Source organism: Orbicella faveolata, unplaced genomic scaffold (genome assembly GCF_042242905.1).
Source record: "Orbicella faveolata isolate gen_17 unplaced genomic scaffold, um_ofav_v1 contig_36, whole genome shotgun sequence".
Classification (NCBI taxonomy): domain Eukaryota; kingdom Metazoa; phylum Cnidaria; class Anthozoa; order Scleractinia; family Merulinidae; genus Orbicella; species Orbicella faveolata.
In genome coordinates, this window is record NW_028301565.1 from 9,299,940 (window position 1) to 9,322,500 (window position 22,561).

At 40.1% G+C, this 22,561-nt stretch overlaps 2 protein-coding genes across 2 annotated transcripts; both read left to right on the forward strand.

Annotated features, from left to right (window-relative positions):
- Window positions 1-2,232: 2,232 nt before the first annotated feature.
- LOC149102199 (adrenocorticotropic hormone receptor-like) lies at window positions 2,233-4,411 on the forward strand. Its single transcript, XM_089275454.1, has one exon. It carries the CDS (start codon window positions 3,078-3,080, stop codon window positions 4,083-4,085), a length of 1,008 nt encoding a protein of 335 aa, XP_089131580.1. The 5' UTR covers window positions 2,233-3,077; the 3' UTR covers window positions 4,086-4,411.
- Window positions 4,412-6,524: 2,113 nt separating this feature from the next.
- Window positions 6,525-11,168, forward strand: LOC110067888 (adrenocorticotropic hormone receptor-like). Its single transcript, XM_089275566.1, has 2 exons — window positions 6,525-6,613; window positions 8,712-11,168. The coding sequence occupies exon 2, from the start codon at window positions 8,827-8,829 to the stop codon at window positions 9,775-9,777; it is 951 nt and encodes a 316-aa protein (XP_089131692.1). The 5' UTR covers window positions 6,525-6,613; window positions 8,712-8,826; the 3' UTR covers window positions 9,778-11,168.
- The last annotated feature ends 11,393 nt before the right edge of the window (window positions 11,169-22,561 follow it).

The following is a 22,561-nucleotide window of genomic DNA, read 5'->3' on the forward strand; positions in this document are numbered from 1 at the left end:
GGGAGTTACGTTAAAAATTAAAATAACATTCAAACCAGAATAATTAGTTTTTGTAAAGTATTTCTGATGTCTTGGGCTATTCAAAAAATTATGGAATGGATTGGTTTGACATATTTTTAATAACACTCGCTAAAAAAAATTTGGATTCGATATCACGTTCATTTATCGATATAAGATCTCGTTACTAAAAATAAACGCTGAATCCATTGACTTACTTTAGCTTCCATGTAAATAACCCAATGATCTACTACATGTAAACACGAAAATCTGATTGGTTACACAGCGGCGGTCTAATTAATTTAGTATAAATTTACTACCGTTCTATCACGAATGCCTTTCATTTATTGGCTAAGCTACTTATCTATTTTGTTGTAGACAGTGGGTAACCTCGGCCCATCCTTTGCGTTTTCAAAGTGTCTGTGAAGAGGATTAGGTAAAATTTTGAACAACTAGAAATGATGAAACAGAAATCTCGAGCTTATAATCTAATTGTTAAATAGGCGACAACGGTCAATCTTTCAAAACTGAATGGCGTCAACTTCGCGTTTTCGTGAAGTTCCTAAAATATTTATATTTTCTCTGCTGTGTGATAGATCTAACAGTGAATTACGCTAAAACAGTTACACGGTAATTGCTGTCGGTTTCAACCGACTTTGATTGTTGGCGAGGGGTGGAATGGTCTGCCGATAGAAATCTTTGAGTTCTCCGTCTTACTGATTGGTAACGTGACAGATGAACGCCATCAGTTAGTTTCACACGGCTGCCTTTGAAATGGCCGCCTTCACAAACAAACTGACACTTAAGAGCAAGCAATCTTATTCCCGATTTGATTTTTAATTCTGCCTCACTTTAATTAAAATCATCCTATAAAAATATATCCATCAGTCGCTTCTGCAATGACAAAAAAGCAATAGATAATCGATGACTAGAGGTGAGTAAATGGGCACGAAAACTTTATTCCCAATTACCATTTGCATGATGTGAAATAAAACGGTTGATGTTTTTTTCTTTTTGGCGAGGTACAAGTAATTGAAGTCAAGGCATCGTTCTCACGTGATTTTCCGCTGGTGAAGATCGTACCAGGTACCTGTAGTCAGCTGTTGAGCAACTATTTAGAATGTAGCCCAAAGAAGATACGTGCGCTGGTAGGTTTAAAATCGTGTTTCTAAAACTCGATAGAAACAGAGAACTATCCTGTTAACGTAATGATGGCACGAGCAAAGAGAACCTACATTTTGATGATCAAAGTAAAAAAGTTGTTTTCTTTTTTTTTTTGGCGGAATTCTCTAAAGAAAATAGAAAACATATTCTCCGTGTTTCTATCGAACTATAGAAACACCCATGGAAGTTTAAGAGATTTCGAAAAAGCTGTGAAAACACCCCTCTCTCGACCCGTGTTCCCACAGCATTTCCCGTTTTCCCAGACTTCCACTCGTGTTTCTATGACTCGATTGAAACACGGTACATGTTTTCTGTTTCTTATGTAAAGTTTATTACTTAAGTAATTCGTCCTTCTTTCATCGCCATCAGATCTAGCTGATTGATCACGAGTAAAATCCTTCAGGCAAGTACGAATTTTGTTATCATTTCTCCTAAATTTATGTCGCCAGTACATGTCTTAATACTTGATCACTCCTATATTCGCCGTTTTCATGATTTTCTTCGCTGCAATTATAATTCACATAAAACAAAAAATTTGAATGTGCTAGGAAATTTACAAGCCAGGTGGCGTGGAATAGGGAGAAGAAAGGTTTCTAAAACGCGACATCTCGTCCTGGGGGTAGTGCGAGAGTTTGCTCCCAATGTGGTGGTCCTCCAGTTGGGTTCGAACGATCTAACTTCCACTTCTGTCGCTGAAAATCGCTCGGCGTTCGAGGAATTGACTCGTTTGCTACATGGGTCATACGAGGTTGAGGTGGTGTGCGTGTTTCAAACTCTTAATAGGCGTAATAAGCGGTCTTTTAATGCTCAGGTCAATATTTAAACGAAATACTTCAAAGTAGTTTTAGAACTGCAACCTTGTGCCTTTTATTGGCGTCATAGAGGGTTTTGGCGTTGCAAATCGAGTATTCTCTCTAGCGATGACATCCATCTCAACAAATTGGGGCATTATATGCACTTTCGTAAATTGCGAGGGGCAGTTTTAGATGTTTCCGAGCTTTCTCTGATCATTAATTGACTTAGCAATGGTCTTATGATATACGCTTTTTACATATATTGCCCGTTCCTTATCAGTGTTGTTTTTAGCCAAGACAATTGTTCTATTTGTTTATACAGTCTGGATTTGATTACTTACACATGTGTTTAAAGGCTTGTTATACTGTTTATGACGCGATTTCTTAACGATAAGTAGCGCTCGCTAAACATTAAAATGCTTAGTTATCCTATTTTATTAGAGTCATCCTTCGCTCAGCAGTACATCCGGCACGCCCAACATCGCTCCCAGGGCTTTGAAAAATTCAAAATTCCTGGAACGAGGATTTCGGAGCGCAAAAGTCCTTAATTATACGAAGGGAAATGGACTCCCCCGCCACGGCTACCTTACTCGCCTATGACTCGCCTCCAGGCCTCTCGCCTTTCGTCTCCCGAGAGAGCTCTGGGAAAGTCACTCAATGAATGTACGGCTTTTTCAACAAAGCAGTGACGGGTTTAACTCACCCTTTACGGTAACTTGGGGGAGGGCTGCCTCGGGTATATGAGACCGTCTAAATAAGTTCCATAGAAAGAAGAAATGACCCATCACTGAAGAATACAGAAATAAATTCTTGTGTACCGGCTAAATCAAAAGTAAGAAAAATACCATAAATTGTTCTGATTAGAAAGTTTAAGTTGGTCAGCTTTAAGGCACTATAGACACAGCAGTCAGTAACCACAGCGAGCACTATTTGTTCAGGTAATACAGTCGGCTGTTGATTATTTAGCTGGGAAGAAAAGCCGGGATGGGATGGTAACGACTCCTTATAAATGTCTTGGCACAAAAAGATAAGGTAGCGTTAACATTAACAAAATTAATTTCGGAGACCTATTAAGTGTTCTTATGATTTTTTAATGATACATTTACTATTTTAGGAAAAAACATGATTTCAAACAACTTCAGCCGCTTTCCTTATGAAGAATGCCTGATCCCGAACCTTCCAGAAGAAATCCAGCATCGAGTGCGAGACATGGCTAACTATGTTGTGCGACCGCTGGACATGCTGTTGGCCGTCATGTCATTGGTTTTTAACGCACTTATCTGCATCACTGTAGCACGAACTAAATCTCTTCAACGTCCGTCACTGCTGATGCTGTGTAGCTTGTCAGTCACTGATTTGATATATTCTCAGTTTTCTTTGTACGTGAATATAAAAACCGTACTAATCGAACATCTGTGTCTCGCTAATATGGGACTCAAAGACACCATTACGTATACCCTGTGCACCGGAGCAACCCTTGGCACTCTAGCAGTAATCAGCAGAGATCGTTATTTGGCAGTGGCAAAGCCATTTTGGTATCGTAATCACGTGACCAAATCACGTGCCATTAAGATGTCTTGTATACCTTGGTTAATCAGTGTTGTTTTAATACTTGGACACGTGTTTTACGTTATCTACAAGTTTGACAGCGGATTCATGAGTCTTGTGCACGGTGCTGCCTTCCTCGTGTATTATTGTATTTGTTTCATAATCATCATTTTTAGTCATCTTGGTATATATTTTAAGAAACAGCCAATAGACACAATAAGGGAGATACATGTGGTGATGAAGAGAGAAAAGAAATCAGCGGCCACTATCAGATGGATCCTGCTGGTATTGTTGTTAACGTTCATGCCAGCTTTCTGGTCGCCTGTAGTTTTAACAATGAAAGGAGTGGAAAATTTTGGGGCTTATCGCCCTTATTATTTCATCCTTTACACTGTGAATGGATTCCTGAATCCTTTGTTGAACTTTGGTCGTAATAAGGAAATGCGAAGAGCATTGAGAGGTTTATTCAGGTGCTTCCAGCACGTGCAACAACAACCAGTACCACCACCACCACAACAACAAAAACAACCACAACCACAAGCACAAGGACAATCACAACAACAACAACAACAACAACAATAACAATAACCACACTAAACAACAACAACAAGAATAACAACAAAAACAGTTTCAATCACGTTCACAAACCGAAATTGCAGTTAGTTCAACGATGAAGATGTAAATATGGTGGTACACTGAAATTTTTTCAGTGTTAGCGTTGAAGGCTTACTATAAAATAACAAGTCATTAAACTTGCGCATGGTAACATAATGGTTTATGTGCTGTAACTCTTAAGTCAAATAAGCGTTTCCACTAGCTGTAATAGTAACCTAACTGTAGATGACAAGGATATGAATAAATTGGTCTTATTGGTCCGGTCACAAACCAAGAGACCTATTAACTAAGAAGCTATCCGGTTGGACTCCATGTGGTAAAATCTATTTAAAAGAGCATTGTTTCTTCCACAGGTACCACAGGAAAAAAAAAAAAAAAACAGTGAGGTAAATTTGGCTCATAATCTTCTTGGTGTCGCGCTTTGTTCTATGTACCTTCATGCACAACACATGTAAAGGTTCTAGGAAATTTCCATGTACCTTTCTGCACAGAAAATGTGTATGGAAGTTTCTATGGCGATAATGAAACATTTCTCAGGCTCATTGGCCTTTCTTATATTGCTCTTTTGAGTTGAAAATGCAGATAATCCCCTTACCAATAGGTTCATGCCGTAAAACTTCTCGAAGCTCAAACGTATTACCTCATTGTATTTTCAGAAGGTTTTTCTGGATTGAGTGACAGATTAACGATATCACGACAATTATATGTTGAAACGGATAATTGCACCTCCTTGTTCCACGATACAGCACACTCCTGACAAAAGGAATATCTCAATTATCATTTGTTCAGTTGAAAGACGCTTCATTACGATTTACATTTTGTATGTACTCAATGATGTATTTTGTTTCTTTAAATTCCATGTCCAAAACTATTTCAAAAAGAGACGTCTTTGAAAGCCAGGGCTTTGTACTATGTAGTGTTGTTCCATAGTGATATATTGTTCCGGCGATTAATTAGAAGTATTCAATTATTTAGTAATTTTCAAGCTGTCTTTAGAGTTTATAGTTCCTAACATTTACGTGAGAAATGGATTATAGGGAAATACTTGTCGATGTGTATCACAAGATACACGGAAATTTCCAGGTGCCATATCCTGTATGTAGCCATAAGATACATGGGAATTTCCCTGTACCTTTTGTTGTGTGTAACCATAAGGTACATGGACATTTCCATGTACGTTTTGTTATGTTTGGCCATAAGGTACATGGAAATTTCCTTGTACTTTTGCTGTACGCGAATGCTCAGGGTACATGGAAATTTCCTTGTACTTTGTTTCTCACGTGTAGTCATAGGGTGCATGGAAATTTCCACGTACCTTTTCTTACGTGTGGTGCTTCAAGGAAATTTCCATGTACCATGATTGTATGTATGCATAAGGCACATGGAAATTTCTTTGTACCATTTCTTTAAGGTGCGTGGAAATTTCCATGTTCCTTTATTGTGTGTATGCACAAGGTACACTGAAATTTCCATAGTCTTTTGAATCCTTGAGAATTATTGGAAAATTTCTCGAAGTGACCGATATTTGTACCAATTGTTTCCTAACTTGGCAAAGATATCAACATTTTTGGTGTTTAGGTACCACAAAAACATATAATATTCATTGTTTTGGCAAATAATCAACATTAACCATGAGTTTTTTTTATTACCCCTTGGCAGAAAACTGGGTTATTTTATTAATTTTTACTATTAAGTCTTATATTAGTGTCTTATCAAAGCTTCGCTCGCGGCACTTTTCTTGGAGATGTGCTATTTTTTTAACCAGTTGAATTTTTGCCATCGTTTTGCAATATTTACGCCGATAAGGGAAAATTAGTCATTTTTTATGGCAAAATTAACGCCGAATTGCTAAATTCTTGCAAGAAATTGTATTTTAGAATATCCCATTTGCTTTTAGAGCGTGTTCTTATTTACTAATTGTACGAATATAGCACAAACTGAGTAAAGCAGTACCAAAATGCAGCACAAATTATGGCATAAGAGGGCCAGATTGCGCAATGTTTGGCAAACAGTAGGAATCGAATCCCACCAAGTTAGTCTCTCTTGATGATTTGGGATCAATAACAGAAATTAGTGCTGCATAAATAAACTCGCTTTGAAACTACTGCAACTTGAATTAACGCGTTCAGAACAGCTGTTGATACATGCATCGGCTGAAGTGACAGCACTGGCAGTAGTGTGTCAGGCTAAATTTGTCCTTCGTTCCTCCTGTCTTCCTATTTCTTGTTTTGCATGGTAACCAGTTGCTAAGGCGATATAAAAGTATACGATATATAATTTTAATTATGGGCGAGAAGGGAATAAACATCAAATTACCCAACCACAATGTATACACGAATGAGAAACAACAGGATAAACAGGTTTTTGTGGTAATTCACTTATCCTGGCAGGTCACATCGTATGTAATACGAACACTATTTATTACACCGGTAGGGGAAGTTAAGATGATCTTATCCAAGAAACGGAAGAGCAGCAAAAACAAATCTGATTATAAGGTTAGTACGGAGAAAATCGATCAAGCATAGGAATGATAAAAATACGTGGGTATAATATTGACGCTCGGCTGAATTAAACCAAACTGAATTGCATTTTTTCCCCGATACCATTCTTGGAACTTCTTTCAGTTAAAGCCACAAATAACTAAATTTAGATTAATCGTCGTAACCCCGCTTACGCATGCTTTATGCGTATGCTGTCGAGACTGTTATCTTAGAACGTGTCTTTGGTGGATTCAACCGTGGCAACGTTTGCTTGTGTGCCGCATTCGTAAAGCTATTTCAATTTCTTATCATTTACGAAAGCGATGTTTTAAATTGCATCAAGGTCAGTTAAATTTTTCTCAGTTGCGGTAAAGTGCCAGTAGGCCAGTTATTAATCGACGCAAATCGATTGGGTATGTTTTAGGAAGGAAGGGGAATTTATCTTAGATAAGTTCAATGTTGATACAGCTTAACTCCACATCGAAGCCTTATCGAATTAGAGTGCCATTGGCAGACATTTGTCACGTTGCAATTAATGAAGTTGTTGTTCGCTTCATATCAGTAAAGAAAGTAATTTGTCATTCTAAGACAGGTAACAAGAATTGAATTTTGATTGCATGTCAGTTGCTAGACCTGGCAGCCATATGCTCTACCCACAGGAGCGATGAAGATTAGTAATATTGTTGGTCCGGCAGGAGGAAGTCTCTCAGTTCTTGCGGCATGCACTGTGTAGTTTTTAATAAGATGGAAAATACCCTGAAACGTCACCTAAGGCAGAGCAAACAAGACCAGGTGAATTGTGACTCCAAAACTAAAGAGAGCTTACTTATTTTCACAGTTAATTTTCCCGTGTTTTGATCATGAGTAACTTAAGATTTCCACTGGCGCGTTATTTTACGCCCGTTGGCGGGCGTTAATTTTAATGGCTTGACGTGCGCAAAATAAGATGGAGCAGAGGCATGGACTACTTGCGTCTGCTGAATGTGGTCCAACTTCTTCCGCAAGCATCATCATCAGCCGTCCACACGTCTGCTCTATTTTTGCGCTCGTTAATCCATTAAAATTCCGCCCGTAAGCGAGCGTCAAATAACACTACCGTTAAAATCCACCTGAAGTTCCGAACAAGCTACGTGAGTGACTTGCTAGACCATCTTGGTAGGCTGCTACGGGAGGCTTCACTGTTTTCTGTGTTCGGCACCGAGTGACAAATGTCAAAACACGCGTTTCCACTAGACTCATGCGTTTAGTATACTGGTAGACTCGACACATTATATCCGAGCTTGCAATGAGGAAATTAACGGCGGACAGCTAATACTGTAGTGAAGGCCTTTTTTTTTAGCTTTTTAACGACTAGATCTGTGTAACGCACAATTCAAGAGTGATTTTCCTTTGCCGAGACTCCTACTGAAGCACTTGTCTCGGTTTTGAGAAAGAATGAGAGAAATTAGCAATATGCCCACTTTGAAGCTTTGTTTCCTGTTTGAAAATCGAACTCTTCTCGTAGGGAATTAACTAAAAAAAAAAGTGCATATCGTAAATTGTGTTACTGAGTATTTTGTATAATGCGATAGGTGGGCCATTATCAACACGAATAATTACCAAAGCTGAAAAATAAACACGGTTTTTGCCGAATTCTGCTTACTAATTTGTACCATACATTATTAATTATTGATTAGCACTTTGCTGAAACTAGGACAGGTTAAATTGTCCGCTTGTATACACCGATCTAAATACGTGAATTGCCTTATCTCATGAACTTTTTAGGACGATCTTCTACCCAGTTTGTTAGGGCAATTTTTTCCGAAGGAAAATAGTGAAAGAGGTTTGAAGACAGATGTTCTTTCTAGTTAGCGCGCTATTCAGTTTTCCAAACAGTTTCCGTTGCCACAATCTGGCAAGTGATTTAGATGACATTGATCACTTTCTTTCCTTTCTCGTTTTTTATCATCAATTTTGAGATGATAATTATTTCTATTCAAATAACCAAAAGTGAGTAATTCTTTGCCTTGAAATTACATCCATAGGAGTAACTTATAATTAAAAGGCAACTTTAAATTGGTTTTATGATCAAATTCAATTGCTTACAGTAAACAGTTCGTTCATTCTATTGCAGAAAGGCTGGACGCATAAAATAAACGTGGGCAAAGCGACCAAGAGTTTCTTAATTAAAAGAAATCCTGCAAGAGCCTCGCTAACATCCTTCACTGCTGAGCCATCAGAGTAAAAATATGTTGACAGAGATGGACAATGGTACAGTCCAGTGCTCGTTCATCATTGACAGTCCAGTGAGACGATTCTACATGTATCCTACGAATGTGGCAATGCTGGCGTTGAATAGCATATTTTGTTTAACAGCCACGGTGCAGAACTTACCCGTTATCGCAGCCATACTCAGGACGCGGTCCCTTCACACCCCTTCAAACGTTCTTCTGTGCTCGTTGGCAGTGACTGATCTCACGGCAGGCTGCGTGGTCCATCCCATATTCGTTGCTTTCAAAGCTCAACTTCTACATGATCGCTTCTCGTGCACGTTGGTGCTAGTCAAAGAAGGAATGATCATATACACCGGTGTTCTTTCGATGTTGACTCTGCTTGCCATAAGTTTGGAACGTTTGATCGCGTTACGCGTGCATTTACGATACAGTGAACTTGTCACGATCCCTCGCGTACTTACAGTAGTCTTCATAACGTGGTTATCATGGGGCCTTGTTGTTTGTGCTTGGCCACTAGGGCTTGGTATTTACATTGTATCCCTTGTCAGCGTTGTGATTATAATGGTGATAGCGATTGCATTGGCCGTCGTCTGTGCTATAATTTTCCGTATCTTACGCAGACATCAGAAAGTAATTCGAGATCAAACCCAATTACATGCTGAGGAAGCCAGGACGTTATCACGCAGTAGGAAATCTGCAGCTGCCATATTATACGTCGTTGTTTTATTATTTATCTTCTATTCTCCTTGCGCTTATGCAACCATTCGTTTTAATATCACAAAAGACTTTAGTATCGCCCAAAACATTCTGTGGGATGTCGCAACGACTCTGGCTCTGATGAACGCAAGTGTTAACCCTATGCTATATTACTGGAAAATGGGAAACATTCGTCGTGCTGTAAAAAGGTTGCTCTTTGTGAATCAGGTTGAGTTAATTCACAGAGGAATTGACATTTCTACGTGTTAATACATACGTATAGCGCACAACAGGTCATCCGTGATGGCTATAAAATTCGCAATCAGATTCACGTGAACAGCAAGCTGCTGTGTACTTCTACATTTCAGATGACAACCATTTTTGAGCACCATTTAATAATGTACCTTAAAAACAACCTTGAAGCAACCTTGTATTGGCAAGGAATTGCTTCAGTGAGCCAAATTCGTGCATGGCAAAGTGAACTTTCTATTGATGTCTTAATGGAGAAATTCCGCTTTTAACGCTGAGCCGCTCGTCATCGATAGCAATCGTCGGTCTAAATGTTCGCTTTTGCCAGTAAGTGATTCACATTAAAATTAGTATAGGTTATTCATCTGAATACGAATTACACTACCAGTGATATTTCACTTTAGTCCAAAATTGCGCGAACCTTATGATGAGTGCAACTTGAAAGAATTTAACTATCACTGGGGTACGGTGTAAATCTTTAATTGCTTGAGCTTTCATACGATTTCTCATTTATTGTATGGATTAGAAAATTACGTACGAACGCGCGCGTGTCAATTTGTACTGCAGTGCAAATTTAAAAAAAAGGAGGGAAACGGTAAAAACTACTATAATAACGATAAATAGACCTGCTCCCAGCCAATCACAAGGAAGTAATTTTATCAGTCATATGATAACTTCAAACTTATTATATGACACACTTTCACACTTATATCGCTATCAAAATAATAAGTTGAGTTTTTAGCTTTCATTGTGTTTGATTTGCAGTTTCACTACCGCAGGGTTCCGCAACATTTTGCAACATTTCCGCCAATATTAAGTTTTAATTTGTAAATAATAGTTAACAATATTCAGCTGTATTTTATCCATGTCTCCAACTAGTGCCGTTGGCGCTAGAACGACCGAACACTTAACTGAAAGGATATGTATGTAACAAGTTTGCTACACTGTCTTACATAACTCCTGTGAAGCAAGGTTTAAAGTTTGAAGGGCTATAATGGCCGTTAGACATTTCTGAAGTTGTATTTTAAATAAAGTATGTAAATACAGTTGAACCCCCAAACTCTGAGGGCAGAAGAAAAAAAGCTCGAAATTGTTGGCCGGTTCAAAATAACCTGGTTAGCATTAAATATTAAAAAAATAACAGTTAAAACTAATTAATATGTAATCAACACGATGGACTGTATTTTTTATCCGACCAAGGAACACTTGAAGACGAAATTCACTATAGTACAAGATTGAAATGTAATGAAAAGCCCAACTTGAAGTTTTCCAGCTATGCATGTTGTAACTTTGATTTCATGATACCAAACAATAGACTTCACGCCTATAACACCCGCCAGTCTGCGAAAATCCATTTGCCTGCCCCAAACACCACCTGGGGTAAACAGAAAATAAATTATCGGGCTGTGAAAGATTTGTATATTGTAATTTATCTCGTGTTGATAGCTTTTTATAGTTCTTTTTTTCGTATCTCTTTTTTAAAACATTTTTGTATCGCAGGGCCGTTCTGAAAACCACTTCCGTGATGAACGCACCCTGTTTAAAGATTATTATTACGTTCGAGAGAATACAGTTCTAATCGGGTAATGCAGAAAAATTCGAGATCTGTGTATATATCTTTCTGTGGACACCAATTTGCCCCCCCCGCCCCCCCCCCCCCAAAATTCTACAGGGTCGAATGACTTCATCTCCATGTTCGTCCATGTGCCCTCTTTTGAGTGTTGTGCAATATTACGGACTTTCGAGTGTCGAGGCAGCTTATTGTAGACTGTAGCGGATAAGTTGTTTATTTAAAGTTCGAAGTCAGTGTTCATGGCAACATAAAACTTTGCGGACATGCCTTCACGAAATATGTACAACTTTTCGTACGAACAGAAAGCTGTAGTTTGGTTGCGTGTTGTTTACCTTCTTCTCTTCGACCAAAACCAACGCTGCTCAATGCTGAAAATCAAAGGAGGAAATATTTAGTTTCACTTCGCTGGCCTAGATTTCTGTGCACAAAATATGTGACACAAACCCAACGAAAGTGTTAACATAGGAAATGAGTTCAACTCCCACAAGATTGCCTTGGTACACCAACATGTCCTCCGTCTCATTGTTTCGGAAGTGGAAATGTAGACTACGGAATGCGGACTGCGGACTGGGGACTGGGTATAAAACACGGACTTAGGTATAAAACGAGGACTAAGCATTACGGACTGTTATAAAACGCGGACTCAGGTATAAAATGAGGACCGCGGACTAAATGCGGCCTACCGACTGCAGTCCGTGTTTTTAATGACCGGTCGTAACTAACATTACATAATACATGTATAAACGAGAACAAACCCTCTCGTATGCACGTGCTTTGCGATCAATTCATTTGTTATTGTCCCTGCTGAAGGGAGACCAATTTCACGCCTACCTAACAGCTCAGGCACAAAATGCTGTCCCTAGAAGTTTTGCTTTTTTAACATACCAAACCTACCAAACCTCGAACGCACTCTTTAATCTACGATTACTTCAAGTTACTATTATTATTGGTCTGACGTACTGATGATGTTTACGGATTTCGATATAAACGGGGTTGATTTTGGGCCAAGGGAAAGAGAAATCAGTCCAGAGGGAGAGTTTGAAATAGGCGATTGTAAATGGTTCTAAAAAAAAAAAAAGCAAGGGCAAATGGGAAATGGGTTTGAATTCGAAATGATGGGGAATCAGAAATGACCGAGTTAGAATGGCTAATTCCCTTTTATGCGACGCGCCTGTGAATCATAGTAGTTTTATTCAGTCAAAACAAATATCCAGTCCAAGATGATGGATAAAACTACCATGATTCCCTCCAGGCACATCTCATAGAGGGAATTGGCAATTAGTGGGATCCAACTGTAGCAAGAAACCGCCTTCGTACACTTTCTAACGATACATAGCGTAATGGTTGCCTTCGACCGTGCTTTCGATAAAAAAACGATTCGAGAGATTGGATTCGATCGAATTTAAAGATAGATGTAAGCAGTGTTTTGTGGTTAAAGATAAACCACAGGAAACCCAAACACTATATCGGCAGTAAAAGTAAATGTGCTGTTATTTACCTGTGTCACTGTGTCTTTTTGAGTCGTTTAGAAGGAATTTAAATGAAGCAAAGGCGGTTTACATTTCCGAATATTATCTCGCCTTTTAAATACAAGTTTCGATTAACGTCGTTAACCATTAACTCTCATCATGAAACCTGAGAATCTCTCCCCTCGATGAGAGTTAATAGTTAACGACGATAATAGAAACTTGTGACGTAATCGGAGCGTCATAATTACAAAGTAGCAGACGAGATAATATTCGGAAATATAAACCACTTTCGCTTCATCCAAATTCCTTGTAAACGACTCAAAAAGACACAGGAACACAGGTAAATAACAGCTCATTTATTCTTACTGCTGATATAGTGTTCAGGTCCCCTGTGGATAAACTTAAGCATATGACGAGTAACTCTTTACTGAGCGGCTCGAAGAGCTAAAAAGTGCTGGGAAAGTGGCGCCCTTTTTGAAGGTGAGCGAAGATCACCGACCGTGTCTACATAAATTCATTTAGGATATCGGCGAAGATAATTCGAGTGACTGGAGGCAATTCAAGATGTGATCAGTATAGGCAAGTAAAATTTATTACAATTATTATTGTTATAATAATTGTTGTTACAATTATTGTTGTTTCATTTATTACAATTTCCTTAGAAATCCCTATGAAACACTGCTCACATGTTTGCCACTTGTACAGTGGGCGGCCTGAAAAAAAGACTCGCCCACAGTTCGTAGACAAAGGTTTTCTTACAATGTGGACACTAAAGCGTTTTTTTAAGCAGTCGATCCTTTTATTTTAAAGGGATACATGTCTACAACAATAGCACTTTCTCTTGTGACGTTGCAGCTAACTTGTTGGTATTGGGTTGGTGCTGGTTATGTAAAAAATGTGGAGATTTTCAGCTCACCAATATGAATTACATTTTGCTTTACATCTGGTGAGCTGGTGAAAGAGATTTTGACTTAGAATACATAAACACATATTTGTAAAAAACTGGAACTCTGACATTGCATCTATACCGTAAAATTCCACGTTAAAACCCTGGGTTCATATAACTTCATAAGGGGTTTTGGATTAGCTTATAAACGGGGGAGCTTATATCCGGGGGGGTGCATATAAGTGAAATAAAAAAGATGTTTCGGAACGACGAGATAAAACATATATGAGAAACGAATTAAAGCTAACATGCCTTTACATTTAGAGCTATTACCCTATCCTATTAGCCTATTAATTAGCCTATAACTTTCGATGAAAAGTTTTGATGTTTGAAAAGAAGCGCAAAAGGAACGCACTTATACATTAGATGGGCTTGAATCCGGGGGGGGGGCTTATATTCGGAATAATATCTTTGTTAGCAAACAGAAGGGCTTATATCCGGGGGGTCCTATCATGACGGGGCGCACGGGGCTTCTACTGTAAGTACCGCTGAGAAATGGTAGGAAATTTTTCTAGCATTCCTTACATACTCTCACAAGAGTCCTTCCTCTTGCGGCCAGGGAAGGCGTCATAATCTGTTTCAGTGACACGCCGATGATATTAAATAAAAAAATAAACCAGAAAGGGCCGATGGAATATGAGACAAGCTTTAAAATGAAGTCTCGATATTAATAGTGCTTTTAAAGTAAATAGTGCGTTCGAGTCATTCCCTATGCTTTCAAATGATGGCAGACTCCACCGACGCCAATAATCTGGAACAAAACAAGGTCATCATATATAGGATCACGTCTAAACACAAGTGAAGAAACACTTGAGAAGGAAAAAAACGTGAGCGGACAAAACCGGGGAATGCCGATAAATCAAGTAATCCCGCAATGATGAACGAATTACACAACATGAACCTTCCTCTGCACCTCCCCCTGAACCAAGTTCAGATCTAAGAACTCAACTTAAAGATACCAAAGAGCCTACGAATGGATGTTGATCGCGGCGAGCAGACGTAAATGTCTTGTTTACCCAACGAAAGCCATCACAATAAACTCTGAGCTTGCATCGAGATGCTTGTCCGGGCGTAAAGGAGCGTTTGATTAATCAATCTAAAACAGATCTTAAGGAATAAAAACCAAGATGATCTGAAAAACTTGTCTGAGTATGTCGTTGGCAGTGGGAGCCACGAGCAGTATTATCATGCTCGGCAATTAAAGTTATTGTGTAGAAAATATCGCGCAATTACATAGCCGAGGGCAAAAAAAAAAAAAAAAAGAAGCGCGAGGAGAAACTTGGAACATGGAGCTAAGATAGATTGTCAGTGCTTTAGGTGACCATGCACGGCTACCAATGGCTTGGCCAGTCGCTTGGCCAATGGTTCGTACCCGCAACGAATCGTAAAAGTCCGTTAGTAACGACCTCCGAAAGAAGTGAGCCCAACCCCCATCTCCTGAAAATAGAGGAACTAAGGTTCAAAAGTTTAATTATTTTTCCAATCAATAACCTGAATAACGTAGGATAAACTGATGACGATTCAATTAGGGAACTTATAGCTTATTCCAGGAGGCGTCATGAAGCGCCCTGGTAAAACAACCCCGCAAAATTTTCATCAAGTAACAAAAAGGTACTAACAGGACCTTTTCTTCAAATTGAAATTATTAAAATTGACAAATTTTTATCAGGAACGCATAAAAAGAACGTTTAATCATATTGAAATTAAAATGTCCACCACAGCAGTTAAATATTTATAAAGCAGACTAACGTAGCAGTGCATCATAAACAGTAAAAATAGTTTAAGGTATCTTACATCACGGTCTACATGTAAAGTGCCCACCCATGTGCCAGCAACATAAATTTGAACTGGAACGAAGAATTTCAAAACGATTTATAACAACCAAGTGTTTTTACAAATTACACCCAACGCCTTAGAGGGCCCTGTCCTCAAAGAATTTTTTTTAAAAAAGAAAACGACAACACCGGGAAGAGATACTTACAGTAGAAGTCATTTGCGTCCCCTCATGGGGTGAGAGATTCTCGCCCATATCAACTTTCTTTTCTCTCGTAAGTTCTCGCGCGTTTAGAGATGCGCCACACTCACCTTTCAGGTGCAGGGATCCCAAGCACTAGTTACCTAACTTTTAAAGATGCTACTTTTAGCCATCCCCCAAATCTACACACGTGTATTTCAGTTGTGGAAAACTATCGATTTGCACAGTGTTTGGGTTGGACATTCTTGCACATATCAACTTTCTTTTCTCTTGTAAGTTCTCGCGCGTTTAGAGATGCGCCACACTCACCTTTCAGGTGCAGGGATGCCAACCAATGCTTACCTAACTTTTAAAGATGCTACTTTTAGCCTTCCCCCAAATCTACACACGTGTATTTCACTTGTGGAAAACTATCGATTTGAACAGTGTTTGGGTTGGACATTCTCGCACATATCAGCTTTCTTTTCTCTCGTAAGTTCTCTCGCGTTTAGAGATGCGCCACACTCGCGTTTTAGGCGCGGGGATCCCAACCAATGCTTTCCTAACTTTTCCTAAGATGCTACTTTTAGCCCTCCCCCAAATCTACACACGTGTATTTAACTTGTGGAAGTCTATCGATTTGGACAGTGCTCAAAGTCGCCGAGACCGGGCTACGCGCACCGTTATTTTGACCAAATTTGGGTCGATTTCCAGGAACTTGGGCGATATTTCCGAGTCCCAGGGACTGTAAACTAATTCGAGAAGACTTTGGTTTTCAGTGAATTGCCCAAAGGAAAAATTTTTGAACGCTTGGTTACGAGCAGTCTGGCCGAAATATACCTACTTAGTGACTAGAAAGTCGCCGAGACCGGGCTACGCGCAGCGTGATTTTGACAAGCTTTGGGTCGATTTCCAGGAACTTGAGCGATATTTCCGAGTCCCAGGGATTCTAAACTAATTCAAGAAGACGTTGGTTTTCAGTGAAATAGACAGAGGAAAAATCTTTGAACGCTTGGATATGAGCAGTGGGGCCGAAATATAGCCCCTATTTAACTCACTCAGTGACTAGAAAGTCGCCGAGACCGGACTATGCGCAGCGTGATTTTGACCAACTTTAGGTCGATTTCCAGTAACCTTGGCGATATTTCCGAGTCCCAGGGACTCTAAACTAATTTGAGAAGACGTTGGTTTTCAGTTAAAGGGACAGAGGAAAAATTTTGAACGCTTGGTTATGAGCAGTCTGGACGAAATTTAGCCCCTCTTTAGTTACTAGAAAGTCCCCGAGACCGGACTATGCGCAGCGTGATTTTGACCAACTTTAGGTCGATTTCCAGAAACTTGGGCGATATTTGCGAGTCCCAGGGACTCTAAACCAATTCACGAAGACTTTGGTCTTCATTGAAATGGACAGTGGAAAAAGTTTTGAACGGTTGGCTATTAGCAGTCTAACTGGCCGAAATATAGCCACTAAAAAGTCGCCGAGACCGGGCTACGCGAAGCGTGATTCTGACCAATTTTGGGTCGATTTCCAGAAACTTGGGCGATATTTCCGAGTCCCATGGACACTAAACTAATTCGCGGAGACTTTGGTTTTAAGTGAATTGGACAAAGAAAAAATTTTTGAACGCTTGGTTATAAGCAGTCTGGCAAAAATATAGTCACTTAGTGACTAAAATGCCGCCGAGACTGGGCCACGCGTAGCGTGATTTTGACCAACTTTGGGTCGATTTCCAGGAACTTGAGCGATACTTCCGAGTCCCAGAGACTCTAAACTAATTTGAGAAGACTTTCTAGTCACTAAGTGAGTTAAAGAGGGGCTTTATTTAGGCCAGACTGCTCATAACAAAGCGTTCAAAAATTTTTCCTCTGTCCATTTCATTGAAAATCAAAATCTTCTCGAATTAGTTTAGAGTCCCTTAGACTCAATAATATTGCCCAAGTTACTGGAAATCGACCTTAAGTTTGTCAGAATCACGCTGCGCGTAGCTCGCTCTCAACGACTTTCTAGTCCCTAAGTGAGTTAAAGAGGGGATATATTTCGAACAGACTGCTCATAACCAACCGTTCAAAAATGTTTCCTTTGTCCATTTTCCTGAAAACCAAAGTCTTCTTGAATTAGTTTAGAGTCCCTGAGACCGGAAAGTCTTTTCTAATTAGATCAGAGACCCTGGGACTCGAAAATATCGCCCAAGTTTCTGGAAATCGACCCAAAGTTAGTCAAAATCACGCTGTGCGTAGCCCGGTCTCGACGACTTTCTAGTCACTAAGTGGCTATATTTCGGCCAGACTGCTCATAACCAAGCATTCAAAAATTTTTCCTCTGTCCATTTCAATAAAAACCAAAGTCTTCTCGAATTAGTGTAGAGTCCATGGGACTCGGAAATATCGCCCAAGTTCCTGGAAATCGACCCAACGTTGGTCAAAATCGCGTTACGCGTAGCCCGGTGTCGGTGACTTTCTAGTCACTAAGTGGCTATATTTCGGCCAGACTACTTTTAACAAAGCGTTCAAAAATTTTTCCGCTGTCCCTTTCACTGAAAACCAAAGTCTTTTTCGAATTAGTTTAGAGTCCCTGGGACTCGTAAATATCACCTAAGTTCCTAGAAATCTACCTAAAGGTCGTCAAAATCACGCTGCGCGTAGCCCGGTCTCGCAGACTTTCTAGTCACTAAGTGAGTTAAAGAGGGGCTATATTTCGGGAAGACTGCTCATAACCAAGGGTTCAAAAATTTTTCCTCTGTCCATTTCACTGAAAACCAAAGACCTCTTGAAATAGTTTTGAGTCCCTGGGACTAGGAAATATCGCCCAAAAACCTGGAAATCGACCCAAAGTTGGTCAAAATCACGCTGCGCGTAGCCCGGTTTCGGCGACTTTGAGCACTGTTCAAATCGGTAGATTTCTACAAGTTAAATACACGTATGTAGATTTGGGGGAGGGCTAAAAGTTGCATCTTTAAAAAGTTAGGTAAGCACTGGTTGGGATTTCCGCACCTAAAACGCGAGTGTGGCGCATCTCTAAACGCGAGAGAACTTACGAGACAAAAGAAAGTTGATATGGGCGAGAATGTCCAACCTCAACAGTGTCCAAATCGATAGACTTCCACAAGTGAAATACACGTGGGTAGATTTGAGAAAGGGTCAAATCTAGCATCTTCAAAAAGTCCAGTAAGCATAGTTTGAGACGCCGACACCAAAATTGAAAGTGTGGCCCATCTCTAAACGCGCGAAAACACGCAAGAGAAAAAAAAATATAAATGGGCGAGAATCTCCAACCCAATCATTGTCTAAAGTGACAGACTACCAAAAGTAAAATACACGTCTGTAGATTTGGGGGACGGCTAAAAGCAGCATCTCTAAAATGTTAGGTAAGTATTGGTCGGGATCCCTGCACCTAAAACGCGAGTGTGGCGCATCTCTAAACGCGCGAGAACTTACGAGAGAAAAGAAAGTTGATATGGGCCAGAATCTCCCACCCAAGCACTATCCAAATCTATAGACTTCCACAAGTGAAATACACTGTGCAGATTTGGGAGAGGCCTAAAAGTAGCATCTTTAAAATATTACGTAAGCATTGGTTGGGATCCCTGCACCTGAAACGCGAGTGTGCCGCATCTCTAAACGCGTGAGAACCTATGAGAGAAAAGAGGGTTGATATGGGCGAGAATCTCTCACCCAAGCACTGTCCAAAGCGATAGACTTCCACAAGTGAAATACACTGTGCAGATTTGGGGAAGGGCTAAAAGTATCATCTTTAAAATGTTAGGTAAGCATTGGTTGGCATCCCCGCCCTAAAACGTGAGTGTGTAGGACATCTCTAAACGCGCGAAAACTTACGAGAGAAAAGAAAGTTGATAGGGGCGAGAATCTCTCACCCAAGCACTGTCCAAATCGGTACACTTCCACAAGTGAAATACACGTGTCTAGATTTGAGGGAGGGCTAAAAGTAGCATCTTTGAAAAATTAGGTAAGCATTGGTTGGGATCCCGGCACTTTAAAACCCAAGTGTGGCGCATCTCTAAACGCGCAGAAACTTACGAGAGAGAAGAAAGTTGATATAGGCGAGAATGTCCAACCCAAACACTGTGCAAATCAATAGTTTTCCACGATTGAAATACACGCATGTAGATTTGGGGGAGGGCTAAAAGTAGCATCTTTAAAATGTTAGGTAAGCATTGGTTGGCATCCCTGCACCTGAAACGTGAGTGTGCCGCATCTTAAAACGCGCGAGAACTTACGAGAGAAAAGAAAGTTGATATGGGCAAGAATCTCTCACGCAAGCACTGTCCAAATCAATAGACTTCCACAAGTGAAATACAAGTGTGTAAATTTGGGGGAGTGCTTAAAGTAGCACCTTAAAAAAGTTAGGTAGCATTGGTTGGGATTCCCGCACCTAATCCCCAGTGTGGCGCATCTCTAAACGCGCGAGAACTTACGAGAGAAAAGAAAGTTGATATGGGCGAGAATGTCCAACCTAAACACTTTGCAAATCGATAGTTTTCCACAAGTAAAATACAAGTGTGAAGATTTGCGGGAGGGCTAAAAGTGGCATCTTTAAAATGTTAGGTAAGCATTCGTTGGGATTCCTGCACCTGAAACGTGAGGTGGCGCATCTCTAAATGTGCGAGAACGTACGAAAGAAAAGAAAGTTGATAGGGGCAAGAATCTCTTACCGAAGCACCGTCCAAATCGATAGACTTCCACAAGTAAAATACACGTGTGTAGATTTGAGAAGGGGCCAAATTTAGTATCTTTAAAAAGCCCAGTAAGCATAGCTGGAGATCCCAACACCAAAACCGCGGGTGTGGCGCATCTCTACACGCCCGAAAACTTACGAGAGAACAGAAAGTTGATATTGAAGAGAATCTCCAACCCAAACACTGTCCAAATCGATAGACTTCCTCAAGTAAAATACACCTGTGTAGATTTGGAACAGGGCTAAAAATTGCGTCTTTAAAAAGTTATGTAAGCGCTGGTTAAGATCCCTGCACCTAAAACGCAAGTGTGGCGCGTCTCTAAACGCGCGAGAACTTACGAGAGAAAAGAAAGTTGATATGGGCGAGAATCTCTGACCTAAGCATTACCTAAATCGATAGATTTCCACAAGTGAAATACACATGTGTAGATTTAGGAGAGGGCTAAAAGTAGGATCTGTAAAAAGTTAGGTTAGCATTGGTTGGCATCCCTGCACCTAAAACGCGAGTGTGGCGCATTTCTAAACGCGCAAGAACTTACGAGAGAAAAGAAAGTTGATATGGGCGAGAATGTCCAACCCAAACACTGTGAAAATCGATAGTTTTTTACAAGTGAAATACACATGTGTGGATTTTGGGGAGGGCTAAAAGTAGCATCTTTAAATAGTTATGTAAGCATTAGTTGGGATCCTAGCACCTGAAACGCGAGTGCAGCGCATATCTAAAGGCGCGAGAACTTACGAGAGAAAAGAAAGTTGATATGGGCGAGAATGTCCAAATCAAACACTGTGCAAATCGATAGTTTTCCAAAAGTGAAATACACATGGGGAGATTTGGGGGCGGCTAAAAGTAGCATCTTTAAAAAGTTAGGTAAGCATTGGCTGGGATTCCTGCACCTAAAACACGAGTGTGGCGCATCTCTAAATGCGTAAGAACTTACGAGAGAAAAGAAAGTTGATATGGTCGAGAATGTCCAACCCAAACACTGTGCGAGAATCTCTCACCCAAGCATTATCTAAATCGATAGACTTTCACAAGTGAAATACACTGAGCAGATTTGGGGGAGGGCTAAAAGTAGCATCTTTAAAAAGTTAGGTAAGCATTGGTTGGGATGCCGCACTTAAAACGTGAGTGTGGCGCATCTCTAAATTTGCAAGAACTTACGAGAGAAAAGAAAGTTGATATGGGCAAGAATGTCCAACCCAAACACTGTGCGAGAATCTCTCACCCAAGCATTATCTAAATCGATAGACTTTCACAAGTGAAATACACTGAGCAGATTTGGGGGAGGGCTAAACGTAGCATCTTTAAAAAGTTAGGTAAGCATTGGTTGGGATCCCCGCACTTAAAACGTGAGTGTGGCGCATCTCTAAATTCGCAAGAACTTACGAGAGAAAAGAAAGTTGATATGGGCGAGAATGTCCAACCCAAACACTGTGCAAATTGATAGTTTTTTATAAGTGAAGTACACGTGTGTAGATTTGGAGGAGGGCTTAAAGTAGCATCTTTAAATAGTTAGGTAAGCATTAGTTGGGATCCCAGCACCTAAAACGTGAGTGTGGTGCATCTCTTAACGCGCGAGAACTTACGAGAGAAAAGAAAGTTGATATGGGCGAGAATCTCTGACCCAAGCATTATCTAAATCGAGAGACTTTCACAAGTGAAATACACTGTGCAGATTTGGGGGAGGGCTAAAAGTAGCATCTTTAAAAAGTTAGGTAAGCATTGGTTGGGACCCCCGCACTTAAAACGTGAGTTTGGCGCATCTCTAAAAGCGCAAGAACTTACGAGAGAAAAGAAAGATGATATGGGCGAGAATCTCTCACCAAAGCACTGTCCAAATCAATAGACTTCCACAAGTGAAATACACGTGTGTAGATTTGGGGGAGGGCCAAAAGAAGCATCTTTAAAAAGTTAGGTAAGCATTGGTTGGCATCCCTGCACCTAAAACGCGAGTGTGGCATATCTCTAAACGCGCGAGAACTAACGAGAGAAAAGAAAGTTGATAGGGGCAAGAATCTTTTACCAAAGCACTGTCCAAATCGATAGACTTCCACAAGTAAAATACACGTGTGTAGATTTGAGAAGGGGCCAAATCTAGCATCTTTAAAAAGGTACAGTAAGCATAGTTTGAGATCTCGACACCAAAACCGCGGGTGTGGCGCATCTCTG

Bases quoted from the DNA above. Each gene is read 5' to 3' on its own strand.
- LOC149102199 (XM_089275454.1), top strand. From the start codon at position 3,078: ATGATTTCAAACAACTTCAGCCGCTTTCCTTATGAAGAATGCCTGATC.
- LOC110067888 (XM_089275566.1), top strand. From the start codon at position 8,827: ATGTTGACAGAGATGGACAATGGTACAGTCCAGTGCTCGTTCATCATT.